Below are 16,440 nucleotides of genomic sequence, written 5' to 3'. Positions count from 1 at the left end.
CTAGTCTGTCAATAGCAGGGTTTTGCAGTGTTCCTTCCTCTCCTCTTACACCTGTCTTCCCCTCCCCAAATGAACTCAGAACTGTGGGGGTAATAGAGTTTAATGGTTGCAGTAGCAGTACTTCTCCTCCTCCTGCCCATATGAAAAACAGGTGTTTGGTGTAGGAGAATAGCTATTGAATGTCTTAGGGTACAGTTTGATAAACCTGACCTGGCATGACTGTGGGCTGCCCCTGAAGGGGAGAGTCCTCCTGGTTCCTTATCCAGTTTTTTGATTTGGAGCATGGGAGGCAGAGTAGGACTGTTCGATTACTGCGTTGAAGTGCTATGTCCTGAAGCTGCATCCCTGCTAGGTCTGATACGTGGAAAGCAATGGGGGTGTGTAAACCAGGATTGTCTGAAAAGTGGCAGTCTGTATTTACAACCAAGCAGGTGCAGTATCAAAGTGCACATGGGCATTCAGTGGCAAGGCCAGAGGCAGCAATAACCCTTACTCTCAACAATGAGATTTTTATGCTGAGCAACTCTGGGCTCCTCCACTATTTTTTAATGGGGAACTTTTTGTCTAGGGTGTCAGGCTTCTTCCCTCCTGACAGCTTGTAATCTAAATGCATTCCAGTGTGAAAGGTGACAGTGAATTTCAGGGGAGTAGTAAATTTGATTTGTTGTTCTGTTGAGTGTTGGTTGCTACATACTATTGAGTGTATAACAGTGTGGTGATGGCAGTGCAGGATTTCACCAGGCCTCTTGCAAGAGGCTCATCTGCAAGGAGGGGTAAGGCTGGTACAGCTCACCCAGCATGCCTGTAGGTGGTGGAAATGTTGCTTTTTTGCCCTCTGTGACCTAGGCAGAGAGGAACCTCTTCTTATGATTGGAATTTGTTTTAAAGATCTCCCACAGGAGATGAGTATTGTATTCTGGGTCATCTGATGGTTGGAGGTACTGACTAATATACCCGTCAGTGTGTCTCTTTCTTGGACTTGACTGGCTCCTAGAACCTCTATAGAGTTCTAGTTTCTGCATAGCGTGTGGTAAGGAGAGCCAGTGAATGCTGGTGTGTGAGCAGTGAACACCTTTTTCTTCTGCTCATGTGTAAGTGCTAGATAGATCTAGTATAAGATACTGTTTATATGCTGTATCATCATTGTTAAATCAGCAGAACCCTTTTAAAATTAGGTGATCTCAGAGTTAGTTACAAGCTCATGGATAAGCCGGGTTTATAGTGGTAGTGGAGGAGAAATGCATATTTCTGGAAGGAAGAAAACTTGTTTTGTTCATCCTTCAAGATTCTTATTATTCTTTTCCCTTCAGACTTTTGAAAAACTTCTTATTGCCAACAGAGGAGAGATCGCATGCCGAGTAAGTATGTAATCTTAAAGTTTTTTTTTTTTCTTTGTAGTTAATTCTTAAACTATTGCTGTTTTCAGTATTGATAATTGTCATCTTTTATATGGTAGGTCATCAAAACATGTAAGAAGATGGGGATTAAAACAGTTGCCATACACAGTGATGTTGATGCCAATGCTGTAAGTACTACTTGAATTCAAATAGCAGACGGGTTTCTTAGTAACTCAATCTTCTTGATTACTAGTTGTGGGAATGTTGGCAATTCTGAAGTATCTTTGCGTATGTCATTTTCCTCCATGTGCTTGAAGGGGAGGGTAGAGAGGATTGGACAAGTATTTAGTATGGTTTGTTTTCTTTTTTAGTGAAAACTGTGTTTTAGCTCGTGTAGATGTTAACCTTGCTATTTTCCTGGATTAAGCTGGGCAGTAACACCTAGTAGATACGTGCACCAAGTGTAAGAGTGGCAGTGGAACCTAAATTTTTTTTGTGTACATGATGTCTGCTAAAACTGAAGGATGCTGATGGATATTTCTATTCCATCCTATGTGTATGGTGTTTTCTGTTAGGATAAATGGATTTGTTCTTTGGGAGCATCGAGCAGCCTTGTTCACTAGCATGAAGTCATTCTGAAAATACACTAAAAAAAGCTGTTTTAAAAAAAGAAAACATGTTCTTTCACTAGTCTGTAATAGATTTGAGAAAATGAATTGGTTTTCTCTCCAATGTGTCTGAATGGTTTTGTTTATTCTGTGGAGTCTACTATAAGCTGGAGCCTATGAAAAAAAATCTTAAAGTAGTGAATGAAAATCAAGATTGAAGAATGTAATGAGGGAGCAAGAATGACACATGAAAGTAAAACTCATGACCTTAGGGAAGGGAGTACAAATAGTGAATTACAAAGTGGAAATAGAGAATGTCTGTGCTTCAATCTATAGTGCTGTCTTAGCTTTAAACTGGTCTTTAATTTGTAATAGTTTGTAAAAGAAAGGAAATCTAAGCTGGTGTCTTAGAAATGCATTAATGTAATATTTCATGAAGGTAGCATTAAGCGTGTTAAATGAGATGCTGACATTTTGAGCTCAAGGACTAGAGATGATGCTCTAAAAGGTTGTAAGGGTGGATAGTGTCTGCTTAGCTCTTTGGATCATTACTTAAAGATCCATCAAACCTATCCATACAAGGTTAAGCATTAGCTGTGTGCACTGAAGAAGTTCCAAGTATTTAAAAGGAAATGAGAGGCTACTTGAAACACTGTTTTGTGTGCTTAAAATAGGGTAGTGGTATTAAGTCTGAGCTAGGTTTTTTTTGCCTAAATATAAGTTGTTTTCATCTACCATACATTCTTTAATCATGGTTTGGGTGCTTGCACTGGGAAATAATTTAACTAATGTCATCTGCCTTAATGGCTTGGATACCTCCAGTTATTCATTGTGGGGAATGACCTGGCCATTGCAGTCATGCATGTGACTACCTGTTTGGATGATCTTGGTAGATGAGTCCAGAGGCCAAATTCTTCAACTGTGTTACTTTCCATAAAGTAACATGCTTGCCGTGTGGTGTTCATTTGTGTTCAGGTTCCATCAGCAGCTACCTTATTGGTTATACCATTGGTAGCAAAATCTTGGTCGCTCTGAAATCCAACTTGGGAGCTGGTGCAACCTGTCAAAGGAACCTCTGTCCTCATGCAGCTAAGATAAACTCTTTGCTTAGTGCTGGGATGCTGCAATAAAGTTGTGATAGCTTTGTGATTTTGTGCTTGACAGGATTGAGCAATATCTCTCCTTCAAGACTTGTATCACAAAGGCAATGAATATCATAGACGGCTGCCCTGATGATGGTCATTGAACCAAAGGCAGAAATAAATGTAAGGGTATGCAGTTGAACTAGTTGCCCATCCCAAAGCTGTCTGGCTTTACTAAAAATAGTGGGACCTGGTTTTAAGTGACTAGGGTAAGTAGGGATGGCTTAAAAAAAATATTTACATTGTTTAGAAATAGTTGGAGTAGATAAGTTTTCTGTTTAGAATATAGAGTAACCTTTGAGATATAGTAATAGTTCATTATCACATTACCTGTCATCTGCATAGCTACTTGCTGAAATATGGGTAGCCTGATACTCTTAATACTAATTCATTTTTACAAATACAACTGTGAAAGGAGGATAAACCTGACAGTCTTTTACATCTCTCTGACTTTTCTGTGTCATAGTGGTTGAGAACAGAACTGAAATTGAGCTGAAGCAGGGTTCTTTGAATGTGTTCACTAAACTTTTAAGGGGGAAATTCCCTAGTCCTAGCCATTTTATGAAATTGGGAATGTGAAATTGAACAACCTGCTGAGAGCCAAATAAAGCTTACCTGAAAAGGAAAAACGGAAAGAACAAAATACTGCTTTATGCTCTTAATTTTAAAAATGGCCGAAGATCTTAAGGTTTTCTGTAGGTTAAAGTTAAGATGATAAGGAGGTGAACGTTAACAAAACTTAAAAGGAGGTGGGTGACTTCAGACTTTTGGGTGCTTGTGTATTAATACAAAGTTAGACATAGCTGGAAATGGTATTAAATGGGGTTGGATTATGTTTACCTTTGTGGAGGTGGGAGGAGGGTGGAGAGGAATATATCTGAAGTTTTGTGCTGTGGAAGAGAAGTTGCTGTGTTTTAACAACTGTCCTGAAATAAAATCATTGTGGTGGTTGGGGAAAACAGGCTGGGACCACCATAGATTATCCTGTTGCTTGTGTGATACTGAGTATGTTGAGGAAAGTAGGTCATAATAGATGCTTCTAGGGTCTTGAAAATCCTGGCCAATACTTTTTATTACATCTGTTATTTTGGGGAAAGCAGAAGAAAGACATTTTATACTGTTCAGATTGCTATTTTTTTTTCTTCAGAGTTCAACTTGCAAAACTAATTCTTTACACTTGGATACGTAAAGTGGGGAAGGATCAATAGAATTTAGATTTTTTTAAAATATTTTTTTAATTGAAACATCTGGTGGAATTATTTTTGGGATTAGAAAACAAGCAAAGAACTTCCAGCTGAACAAGAGTAATCGTATGTACTTTTTCCCCCTGAACTGACTGGAATAGAAGGTTAAGATGAAAGAGCCTCCTCAACCATAAATGTAACACTGATGGTGCAAACATTGTCGAGGAAGGCTGAAGAACTATTGTAATGCCTAATGTAATCAGCTAAAAGTATGATAAATGAAGAACAAGCTTTCACTAATTGGACCTGAACAAAAGAAGGTATAGCATAAAGCAGTGAATGAGATATAATTTTACTTGGCATTTTTTAACACAGCAGGGATTCTATAGCCATACGAAGCAATGAACTATAAATGACTGAAAAAATCCCATGGGAAAGTAAGGTAAACTACTAAAACTTTACGGAGTAGTGGACAATTTGTCACATTTCTTTAACATAGGGGTTTTCTTCTATCAGTCACTTGAGGCTTCAGGTACTATTGTATTTGTATTAAATTGCCTTAAGCATAGACATATCCAGATGTTTTTAGCTTTTGCAGGTATCGTCTTGTTCTACTAGATAATATAAACCCAAAAATGATGCAAATGCTTTTATTGATGTAAAAGTAATTGCACAGGATTCAGCTGTTCTCCAGAAAGGGCAGTCTTCTGAGTGAAGGAAAATGGAAAAAATCAAATGCCCCAGAAATGGAAGATCTATATTTCTCTCCTAACTTTATTTCTTTTTTTTTAAGCTTGGCGTCTGAGGCAGTATTTCAGAAAAGAGAGGGGAAATGTGGTTTAGGGAAATGCTGATTTAATTTGTAAAGTTCTATGTCAAGTCTGTATTGAGCTGAATGAATTTGGGTGAACAAGTTGAACTTTTGGCTGAAACAAACTGAATTTTTTTGAAGACTTCCCTGTAGCTTAATGGCTACTGTCAGGTTCTTTTGTTCTTAAGAAATCCAGTTGCCAAAAAAAAAAAATACTGTGGGGGAATTTGGTGTTTTAAGTTTTAATCTTAAAAAATTAAATAGATTGAAAAATGGAAATTAATCCAAAACTGAGGAGTTTGCTTTACAAATAGAAGTCTTGAAATTTTTCCAAACTTATTTTTTTTTCCAGTTTACTTCTTTAAAAATATGCAAATCTTTCTTCTGTCATCTGCTGCAAAACTAGAAATTTAGTAATTTTGACAGCTCACTGCCTCCCAATAGCACTTCAGGAGTTTGTGCTCAGATAACTTGTGGCAAGATCTGTTCAAGTACCCATATGAAAAGGAAACTTTAATATTTTAATGCCTTGTTCAAACACGATTCCCAGACTGTTGACTAGAGTGTGTAGAATAGCCTCTGCCTCCATGTACTGTCTGGAGAAATTCACGCTACATAAATGGTGATGTTTGCAAGGCATACAGAATAGGAATGAGCCAGATCACACCAAGGAAACATTAGGGTCAGGTCTGCAGTTGGTGTTCTGCTCTTCCTTCAACGTATTTACCTTTTGTTTCAAAACCAGGACAGCATGTTGTTTATTTCTTCACAAGAGATGCTGGATGTGATGTTACTGTCCTGTCCCCTTGCTTTATTTAGTGAATTACTGAACAGTTGTGTAAAGTATAAGAGATACTATCGGTGATCATCCTGTGAATGCCTCTGTGGAAGGAATGTGCTTTTGTTCGAATTGCCTGCTAAGTGTAGTCTGCTTTTTCTTCTTAAAACTGTATCATTACTTCTAAGCTGAGTGGATTGGTGGAGGCCACAGTTGATGAGGAAGTGATCCATTTGCATTGCTCCTTATAACCAATGAAAGCTTGATCTGCAATTTTAAAAGCTGGGGGCTGTTCCTTAGAGCTGTAGAATCCTCAAGTTTTAGCCTGTTCTCCAAAGACTGGCAGTACATTTTATTTGGATGATGTGAAATGCATATATGACCTTTGGAATGGGTCAGTCTCTTTATTTTGGTGGTTAAACTGAAATTTTGCTTGTGTTGGATTCTGGTTGAAATTCTGAGATTGAGTAGGAGAGGAAGGGTGTAGAGTAGAAAGCTTTGAGCATCATGCTGCAGCTGTTTTGGGAATACTTCTTTGGAGTTGGGAATTATGTGTTGAATTCAGATCTTTTGACCTTTGTGGGGAGGGTTATTTAATTACCGAACTGATTTAATTAATGATTAATGCATGAATTAAAACTAATTTCTGGCATAAAGCTCACTGGGGAAGGTGGTTGTTGTCAGAAGCTGTATTAAATTATGATTGTGGCAGGAAAATGTGGAAGCCCAGTCAGAATTTAGTTGTGACTTAAACGTGCAAGTGCTCAGTGCTGTGAAGAGTGAAACAGTGGTTTGGTGGGTGCTGACAACTGTCTACATCAGTAAGTAGTATAGAGTAACAGAGGTGTATCTGTAGATAAATTGCCCCAAGAAGCCAAGTGGGTTTACACCTGTTGTAGTTCATTTTGCTTGTGCTAACCTCTAGACTTCTGTAGCCTTTCCTGCTGCCTCACCCCCTTAGAGACAAGAAGAGGAAGTCCTTGGACTTTTTCTCCTTTGAGGCTCTCTGACTTTCCTGTCTTTTTCTTGATTTCATCCTTCATCTAGGTCCTCTTCATGAACTGCTCCAGTGTGGGGTCCCTTCCATGGGGCGCAGTCCTTCAGGAAGAGAGTGCTCCAGCATAAGTCACTCATGGGGCCACAGGTCCTGCCAGTGCAGGCTTCCCACAGTGTCACAGCCTCTTTTTGGTTCCCCCCCCTGCTCTGGTGTCTTCCACAGGCTGCAGGTGAAGATCTGCTCTACCATGGACCTCCATGGGCTGCCTCACTATGGTCTGCACCATGGGCTGCAGGAGGATCTCTGTTCCAGCACCTGGAGGACATCATACCCTCATTCTGCACTGCACCTGAAGCACCTCATACCCTCCTTCTGCACTAACCCTGGTGTCTGCAGAGCTGTTTCATGTCTTTTCATGCCTTTCTGGCTGCAGTCACTCTTGCACAGTAACTCTTAAACATGTCATCAGAGAGGTGTTACCACTGTTGCTGATGGGTTTGTCTTGGAGGCTGCTCTCTCACATCTTTGAAATGCCCCTGTTGTGGAGGTTCCTCATGCCTGGAAGGAGGTGTGAATTTCTTGGAAGCCGTGTCATATTACATAAAGTATGAGAATATGACTGTGAGCAGCCTGTGTGAGTTTATTGTGGCAAATCATGCCTGGCTAATCTGGTAGCCATCTTTGGTATGACTGACTTCAAGGATAAAAAAGAGCTGTGGATGTCACAGAGTGCTTTGGGTTGAAAGGTACCTTAAAGTTCATGTAGTTCCAACCTTCTGCCATGGACAGTGACATCTTCTGCCAGACCAGGTTGCTCAGAGTCCCATCCAACCTGACCTATTACAAATACCTCTGTCCATTAACATAAATAAACCAAACAACCAATGTCAATTACCTTGGCTTTACCAGGGCTCTTACTGGAGTTCTGTTAGTGTCTTAGTGGCAAAATTTGTGAACTAAACTACAAAGTGAGTGAAAAATTGGATCAGCTCTTTATAGGACCTATCCAACCTCAATTATTGTTCACTTTTTTTCAGTTGGTATTTTAAAAACCCACAGGGAGGGGAGAGAACTCAGGCTAGTAAAAGCAAAACAGACTAATTTTTATTATGCTGTCAAATCGGCTAATATGTGATTAGTCAATAGTCTGGCTATGCAATGTGAAAGAAAAACAATCTCACTATTTATGGCATCATATTGGATGGGAAAAGGAATGCCTCTTCACAGATAACTTGAATGCTTATTATGAAAGTATGACCTGTTTCTTTACTTGTGGGATTTTAATTAAATTGCTTGTCATCCATAGCTGAGCTAGCAGGTTCAGATTCAGGGAAGCCTTTTTTCAGTGAGGGTTTTTCTTGGCATATACAATTACTGAAATACTGATACAATTCTGAGAAGGTAAAAAAAGGTTATACTGAGAATATGTGTAAGTCTCCAGTCACCATCTTAGTTTTAATGAAAGTTGAGTGTATAATTTGAAGAATAATGTCCAGAAAGTTAAATACTGGCTCTTGTTTATGATGAACTTTCCTACATAATTTTGCTGATCTTGTTTCATGTTTTAAAATTCTACATATGGTGCTTGAGCTGTTTGAAAGCTCCAATTCAACTTTTGAGTGATGGTTTTGTTCCTACATGCTGTTACCTAGCTCTTCTGGATGCTATTGCTGGTTCAGTATTGGAACTGTCAATCTCCTAGAAATGCTCCTGAACCCAGAAGAAAATTAATTTGCTGAGCCTGATTTTTTTTGTTTGGTGTGTTCTTGCTTGACAAGTGAAGGAGTTTGAAAAAAGAGCTAACAACTGTGCTGTGTGAGGTGGCTGCTGGGCACTGCATCTTCCAGCTGTTTTGGATTTGAGATAACAAAGGTGATTGCATTGCCTGGTTAATGTTTGTGCTCTGGAGGTGAGAAGCTGGTACTTTGGAAGTGTTGGAGACTAACAGGAATACAGTCTTTGTGAGGGGAGATGGTGGCAGGGGCGAGATGGGAAGCTGTGATAACAAGTTTCAAGTAATGTGACATTCCTATGGCATTAGGGCCCTGGCAGGTCATCTCTGCTGCAGGGAAGGTCTGGTGCTGGGAGCCTGCCCAGCTTGGTCTGTCTATTGGTATCTTTCTAGGCTGCTCACTTATGCCATGAGAAAGGATTCCAAATGCTTTTGAATGTGGATGACTTCATGCTGCTTACATGTACTTCTTTAGTGGCTGAAAACCGTGTGTGTATGTGTGAGGGAAGGGACAGTAGCTGGGGGGTTGCCTTTGAGCACTGTTGCCTGACGAGGCCAGACACTGGTGTCCTGAGCCTTTCTTTTCATACAGCATGAAATGCGGAATGCTTGGGCAGCCCTGCTGTCTGCCACAGCGACCCACTGCTGGGACTTGAGAAACCATAACTGTTCCTTGCTTCTCTTAGGCTTTCAGTAAGGTACTGCTTTTCTTGCTCCTAATTTTGATTAATTGAATCTTTGAACTATTTATCTATTTGCTTGTGTTGCTTACCTTGTTAAGCATAACAAAGTTTTCAAGAATTGTGGAAACCACTGTAGCATCTCTAAGTACTTTTGGTTTGAGAAGCCTTTTTTTTAATGCTGTATGTAAGAATAAATTCAGCAGTTGGTGAATATTCAGTCATTAAATGCTGACTTCAAAGCTTTAATTTTGCAAGACCATACTACTAATATTGATCTTTTGCTATTGTATTTTGTCACTTTAGTGGTAATGTTCTTATCTTTTCAATCAATGTTACCTTTTATTGAATGAAACAAGAGTATGCGGAGGGTCTGTAGCTACCTTAAATATATCACAGTTTTCTATAAACATATGACTATATTGTAGGGGAGATTTTAGCTGTATGAATTATTAATTTTTTTGGTAGTGACCAGAATTTGGTTGGTAAATGTGATTTTTTTTGATTTTTTTTTTTATTTTTTTGATACAATTGAAGTGTAATCTGTATTTCATTTCTACTTGATGGGTATTTGAAAGTTTTCAGAATCACCCTTGAAATACGAGTTAAACTGAGCCTGAAGTTTTGTCATGTGCTGCTTGTTCAGTATCTGGAGCTCAAGACTGACAGATAAACTTGTAGACTGCAGACTGCAACAGTAACACTTGTTGACAGCACTTTCCTATTTACTTTTTCCCTTTAGAGGAAATACTGTGATTCTACTGCATTTCTTTTCTACTTAAAAGAAAGATGTAAGATTTGTTTGTCCAACTTGGTATTTGCCCAGCAGTAAAGTTGGTTTCTGTGTCAGTTTTTTGATCTTTCTGCAGAGAATTTTCTTTTACAACTTGGCTAACAAAAATAAACGTGTGTTTTGTGTGAATTAATTGATAGCCTAGTCTAAAAAATGAACTGGTAAGATTCAAGAAGTGACACTGCTGTGTTAAAAATTGTTTTTCTGTAAAGCAATTGTCATAGCCCTCACAAAGAAATGTAAACAAAAATGTAAACAAAGAAATGTAAACAAAGTTGTTTTTATTTGAAGATATGCCTTTTTATGAAGGTTTTCAAGTGCTAGAATTTCATATATTTCTGTCAGCTGAACTAAAGCATACAATCACTATTACAAATTTCTGCCCCCAGACTTCTGGGAGTGAAGCTAACACATTAACCATTGTTGTCAATTCATTTTGCAGGCAGGCATGCCTGTGTATTCTCTGCACCAGCATTCTTTCTGCAGAAGGAATTTGAATTGTATGACTTCAAGCAGTTAAGCCAACAGTAGCTTTCTCAAGGCACAAATAGTCGGATTATGTGCTTTTTAAGAAATTACATGTGAGGTATGTCTGGGATGATGGCAGCTGTTTGGTTTTGAAGTGAAAATGAAAACTTAACATACTTCTATATGAAGTTCATAATTAAATGATGTTACTAATATTTTGTAACTTTGAAACTTGTTTAGAGAGAGATTTTTCTGATCTAAGTTGCTTGCTTCCTTTCTGTCTTAAGTACTCCACTTCTGTAAACTAAAGCAGCAATTTTAGTTGTTTATTCCCTCCTAGCAGCCCTTCTCTAAATCAAGGAAGGTTGCATTCAGTGGTTTTGCTCATAATTTTCCCCTGCTTGATGAGATAATAGGTTTTAATGTCAGACTTCTTTTGTTCTTGAGGGGAAAAACTGCTTCAAGTTCTGTTGTCCAAGCGTGTGGTGTTTAATCTTTCTGGGCCAAATTGTTGTAGAATCACTGATTTAGCTTACTTACCTTACCAACCTTACCTTTCATGCTAAGTTTGATAAGCCAACATTAATCTAAATTGTGAAGAAGAGGTGAAGGGTGTTGGTCACAGACTTAAGAGTGAGAAGTCTGTGTGCATGTGTATACTAGAAGCTGACTTTTGTTAGGGTGGGTATTTTGACAGGAATCTTGTGAAGAGCTCTTGGCTTCTGAACTTCGTTAGTGATCCACAAATGCTTAGAAAGGTAGACTTTGAATAGTGTGTGTGTGTCAGGTGTGTAGTGCAACCACACCTAAATGACTTCAGGGTGTTCATGGAGCTTTGCATTTCTGTTATTTGCATTTGCATGTATTTAAAACACGTATTTATGTCCTCTGAGTTTCTCCTTGAAAAATGTAATGCTAACGTTATCTGAAAAGGAGTCTGTAAGATGCTGCCTGTCCTGTGTAGCCCCACAGAAGAGTGCTTTGAAATGGGACGAAGGTTTCATTGTGAGCCTATGATCATATTTCAAACAGTCTGGAGCAACAGAGGTGCAAGAAAGTGTATGTGAGGGTTCCTGCCAGGTTCAGGCTGTCGTGTGGGCAGGCTGTGGCTGGATGCTGCACCAGTGTGCCTGTAATGGTATCATACATGCTTGCAAGAGTGCTCTGTTGCTGCCTTGCATTTGCATTGGGTGTTTAAATGTCTTCAGGCAGAAGAATACAGTGGAATGGTAGAATGTGCATCTTTGTGCTTTTTTCCTTCCCCCTGTCTGCTCTTTGTTTCTACAATGTGCGCTACTCAATTTTTGGTGCTTAATTTTGACTGTTTTCCTTCTCCCTAGCAGTAACTAGCATAACCACGTGTTTGTGGAATTCCCTCATGCTTTCCCCTAGTATTCTTTCAGTCTTGTTTTCCTCTTTAAAAAAAAAAAAAAATAAATTCCCTCCTCTTTTTCCTCATCTGTCCACCAGTAATTGATCATATTATTCTTTAAGTCATAGAATAGTTAGGGATGGAAAGGACCTTAAGATCATCTAGTTCCAACCCACCTGCCATGGGCAGGGACCCCTCCCACTAAACCATGCCACCCAAGACTCTGTCCAACCTGGCCTTGAACACCGCCAGGGAGGGAGCATTCACAACTTCCCTGGGCAACCCATTCCAGTGCCTCACCACCCTTACAGTAAAGAATTTCCTGCTTATATCCAGTCTAAACTTCCCCTGTTCAAGTTTTAACCCATTACCCCTTGTCCATGTTGTGTCACTGTGTGCAAGTTTACTGATGGTGAAGGATCTACCTTGGGCAAGAAGATGGTGTGTTACAAACCTAGGAGATGGTGGTGTGTGTTGTTCTGTCCCCATTCCTTGGCATAAAAGCCTTCTAGATTCTGCACTAAGTAGCAAGTATTGGGCATCTATTTATTGGAGGCTTCTTTATTTATATGTCTTACTGGACTGAGGGAGCTGGAAGGATGATGACACTAATTTGGAAGTAGGGAAAGAAGTGATCTTTCCTGAGAAAGCAGCTCTTACTAAGTTTTTGTTTTGCTTCTTCACTAATTTCACAACCTTCTCCCAGATTGGCTATTTATTGAAGCAGGAATATTGCTTTTATGAACATCTGTTTTCTGCCATGAAAAAGGCAAAGTTTGCCTATGTCAGAGAGTTCCAAAAAAGCATTACTTCTTTCAGAGCATTGAATGCATTTATGTTGTACCAGCAGGAAGAATGCTTAAATTGTGAAACTGAGCTTTGAAACTTTAGATGGGCATATGCATTTTCTTCTTATATTAGTGAAACTTACCTGTCCTTCTCCTCCCCTCTGAAGAATCTAGACTTTTTTTCTTTTCTCTCACTTGAACCCTCAAGATGAATTGCCTTGCTTTCAGCATGTCCTTTTCTGCCAGCCTATATGCACATGGCAAAATAGATGAATATTTGACATTTACCATGTTAAAACAAAAAGCCAATAAAATTCATGAAAATCTGAGAGCTGCATCTCTACCCAGGTGGTCTGCTGTTTGAAATATGACTCCTGGTGTGTATTGTACTCTTAGCCCTAGGATTCAGTAATGAGATTGAGTGGTATCTTGCGTGAGCACTTCTGGATGATTGACAGTGAGGTGATGTGAATCATCATTTATCAGGATATTATCATGCCTACCCTTGATAATTTCTCCCTGCTGTCTGGGGAGGTGGTGAAGACAGATAGGACTTTGTCATGTCAAAGTAATTAGTGTGTGTTGGTTTCCAGCTGAACAAACTGGAAACTAATGATCAGGTAAATGAAGATGAAGTGCATTAGTGTAAGGATGAAGGTGCAAGGACCTTGGGGAAGAGCTTATCAACATTGCATGGGGGTTATTTGAATATCTTACAATTTGTGCAGTTGCAGGCAATATTTAAAACTACTAAAGGATACTTCTGCATCAGTCTATTTACATGTCCTTTGTTGATATCTCTTCTAGCGAGAGGGTCAGTTCTAGGGTTAAGGACATGAGGGTCTCAGCTGTAAGGACCGGAATCTCCTTATGATTTTCATATAATCTGAGTAGTGAATTTCCAGCTAGTGGCAGGAATTTTGAGTTAAACTATGTTAAGGAATCCCTTTGTACACTGAAAAGGTTGGGTTTGCTGGTGACTCTTCCCCTTTTAAAGGGGGGAAATTACCGTAATTTGGCTTGTATAGATTTGACCCATTACTGACTCCTTTATATTCTTAAAATATTTTGATGTTGCTTGGTATATGTGTAAAAATGTTAAAATATGCAGACACTGCAATATAATCTGTGATGCCGCAGCAAGCTTTTAGCAAGCATGGTAGTTTCTTGGTGCAAGTTTTGGAAATTTTATGCATGGGTCATGACTGAAATATTTTTATAACTTGAAAAACCCCTTTTGTATAGGTGTGTAAAACTATGCCAATGTTCCAAATGATGCTTAGTGCACAAGACCAGCTGAATATAATTGCCATACCAACAGCTAGTGAGCTGAGGGTGTCTGTAGTTAATTTTATCACATGTGATTAGATATTGCTAATTGTAATTAACTGATTGAAAGCACTGTTTTACATGCTTGCTTTTCAATTATTAAAATGGTAGTTTACTCACTGTCATTTATCAGTATACTTGTATTAATATGCCAGTCTCACAGGTACCTCCAAGAATAACATACCTGTAACAGCAAAGTTTTATAATTAAAGCCTCATGGCAAAACTATTCTTTCAGCTAATTTTTATGTATACAGCTTTTCTCTTTTTATGTCGGTTGCTGTTTTGGTGAAACTGAGTGGGCTGGAATTCCTGGCAGGAATTTGTCCATATTAATATGGCTCATCAGAGACATTATATTTAATTGGAGAGCCTGCGGTATAGTCGCAGGAGGCTGAAGGGAATTATTTAGCATTAGCAATGGCTCGTCTGGGAGTTGTGCGCTAATCAAGGAGCTTGTGTGTTAACTGTAGGGATGATGGGAATTATGACGATTATGACATGTGAGCACATATCTGTATGAGAACTGGACAGGCAATGAGTTAATCAAGAAATATATTAAAATGGCTCCCATGCTGCTTCATTATTACTCTGTAGAGTGTTTGTCAGATTGTGTACTTTAACAAAAAATAAAATGAAATCTAACAAAAATGTTTTTGCAGTTAAGGTTAATACTAATCTTTTAAGAGAGTCTCTTTCCCCATCCCATTTTTTGAAGGGAATACATGCTTTTAAGTGCAGTGTTGAAAAAGAATAAGTGAATACTTAATCTGAAAAAATGCATCTAAACATGTGCCTCTCCTGACTGTACTTTTTGTATTTTGTCAATGTTTGCTTTCAGTAAATATGAATTATTTCCCACTTGCAGCTAGGTGTTGTTAAATCTTTAGACTTTTACATAATTAATAGCTTGCTAAAATATAAAACTTTTGTTAGCAATTTAGCTTCAAGGAAATAAAAATGCTAATGTTTTCCATCATCGGGATGCTCCAAAATCTGGCAAAGAAAAAACCCAAACCCAACACCCCCTAACTGTAGTGCGTGGACTATTATATGCCAGGTAGATACATTCTGTGCCCAGCATGGTTAGAGGTATCCATTTTGTATCCATCATGAAATTATCAGTTATGCTGGAAAAATCCATATTTAGAGGAAATGGAACTAATAATCTGAGCTTGCTTAAAAGGAGTTGTGTAAACCCTAAAACTGACCTAATTATATCTGTAGGGAAACTTATCCCAGAGCTACTGGACAGGTGAATGTGCACTTTTCCTGCTGTTGTAGGCACTGCCAAATTTAATAAAACTTTCTACCAACTGTAACCTTCATGTATTAACTTAATGAAAGCAGTATCATGGCTAGTACCCAAAGTGTTAACTTGTGGGAGGTTGTTATTGAAATCCATTATCTGTGGAGTCAGTATTAGTGGTCAGCAGCAGCAGAAGTAAAACTGCAAGTAAGACCCTCCCTTGGGTGCTGTGAGCTCAGCAGGTTAAACTGTCAAAGCTTCTTAAAGGATGGATAGTTAAACCCCCTGGAGTTACAGGTAAACCAATAATTTGCTGTCAGTGGGAAATATGACTTTATTTAGCAGGTTGGAGGGGGGAAAAACCCAAACCTAAATGCAAACAGGAAGGAGGATTTAGAAGGAACTGTAGCGTAAGCATGTGTGGTGTTGTGCTACGTAGATTCCATGCAACTTGGAAAGATTTTTTTATTTTTTTTTAATTCCAAGCTTTTTTTAACATCGGGATTTTATTTATACAGACATTTACTTCAATGACTTATAAAGCTATACATAAGGTTTAGCTCATTTGTGAAACTTGTGAATCTTACCTATATTTTGTGAGGAGTGGGAAAGTTTTTACCTTTCTTAAAAATGAAAACAGTTGTCATCTTACAGAAAGTTTTTTCTTTCCTTCAGTGTTGTGAAGGTGTTACCTCTGTAGAATGTAGTGTATAACATTAAATACAAGTAAATAACATTGGCCAAATGCACTATATTTAAGATCTAAATAGGTTTGTATCAGAATTTCTATGTAAGGGCCATAAATATTTATGATGCTGTGTTTACGCTAGTCTGATGTTACTTTCTGCTAGTCTGATAGTACTTCCCATTTTTGTAGGTTTTATGTATTATTCAGAGGTGATGATCAGGAGCATTTGAGTTCTTAAATTCTTGCCTCAAAAAAGAATTCCAGAAGTGATAGCTTGTTACAGAAGGGTGTGAAGTAGGTGTGGGAGAATACCTGACACAGCTATAGTCTCATTCATTGGAGCAAGAGCTGTGCTTAAACTCTTGGTAGGGGGAGCTTCATAGTGGCTGCCGAAGAATGCTGTCTTACATATCAAGACCCATTTCCTCAATACATGCACTGTTCTTAGACTAAACTCGATGTGCTGAAATAATACTGTCATAAGA

The 16,440-nt window shown here is 38.6% G+C and overlaps 1 protein-coding gene across 4 annotated transcripts in view; it reads left to right on the top strand.

The window, feature by feature from the left end:
- PCCA (propionyl-CoA carboxylase subunit alpha) overlaps window positions 1–16,440 on the top strand; it is a 290,674-nt gene that overhangs the window by 9,379 nt on the left and 264,855 nt on the right. For 3 of the 4 annotated variants that reach the window (XM_061472833.1, XM_061472832.1, XM_061472831.1), the window contains exons 3-4: window positions 1,311–1,358; window positions 1,457–1,525. In XM_061472833.1, coding sequence (XP_061328817.1) covers window positions 1,311–1,358; window positions 1,457–1,525 — 117 coding nt within the window. Of the gene's footprint in view, window positions 1–1,310; window positions 1,359–1,456; window positions 1,526–9,268; window positions 9,288–16,440 lie in introns of those variants that run through there. The other variant, XM_061472834.1, reaches the window with a different exon arrangement.

The sequence above is a fragment of the Pezoporus flaviventris genome, unplaced genomic scaffold (genome assembly GCF_033815535.1).
Source record: "Pezoporus flaviventris isolate CSIRO_AGI_PZ_B2104156 unplaced genomic scaffold, CSIRO_AGI_Pfla_v1 ptg000072l, whole genome shotgun sequence".
In the NCBI taxonomy this organism is placed as follows: domain Eukaryota; kingdom Metazoa; phylum Chordata; class Aves; order Psittaciformes; family Psittacidae; genus Pezoporus; species Pezoporus flaviventris.
Note: the sequence above shows the minus strand (reverse complement) of the source record. Positions and strands in the feature narration are given on the sequence as shown.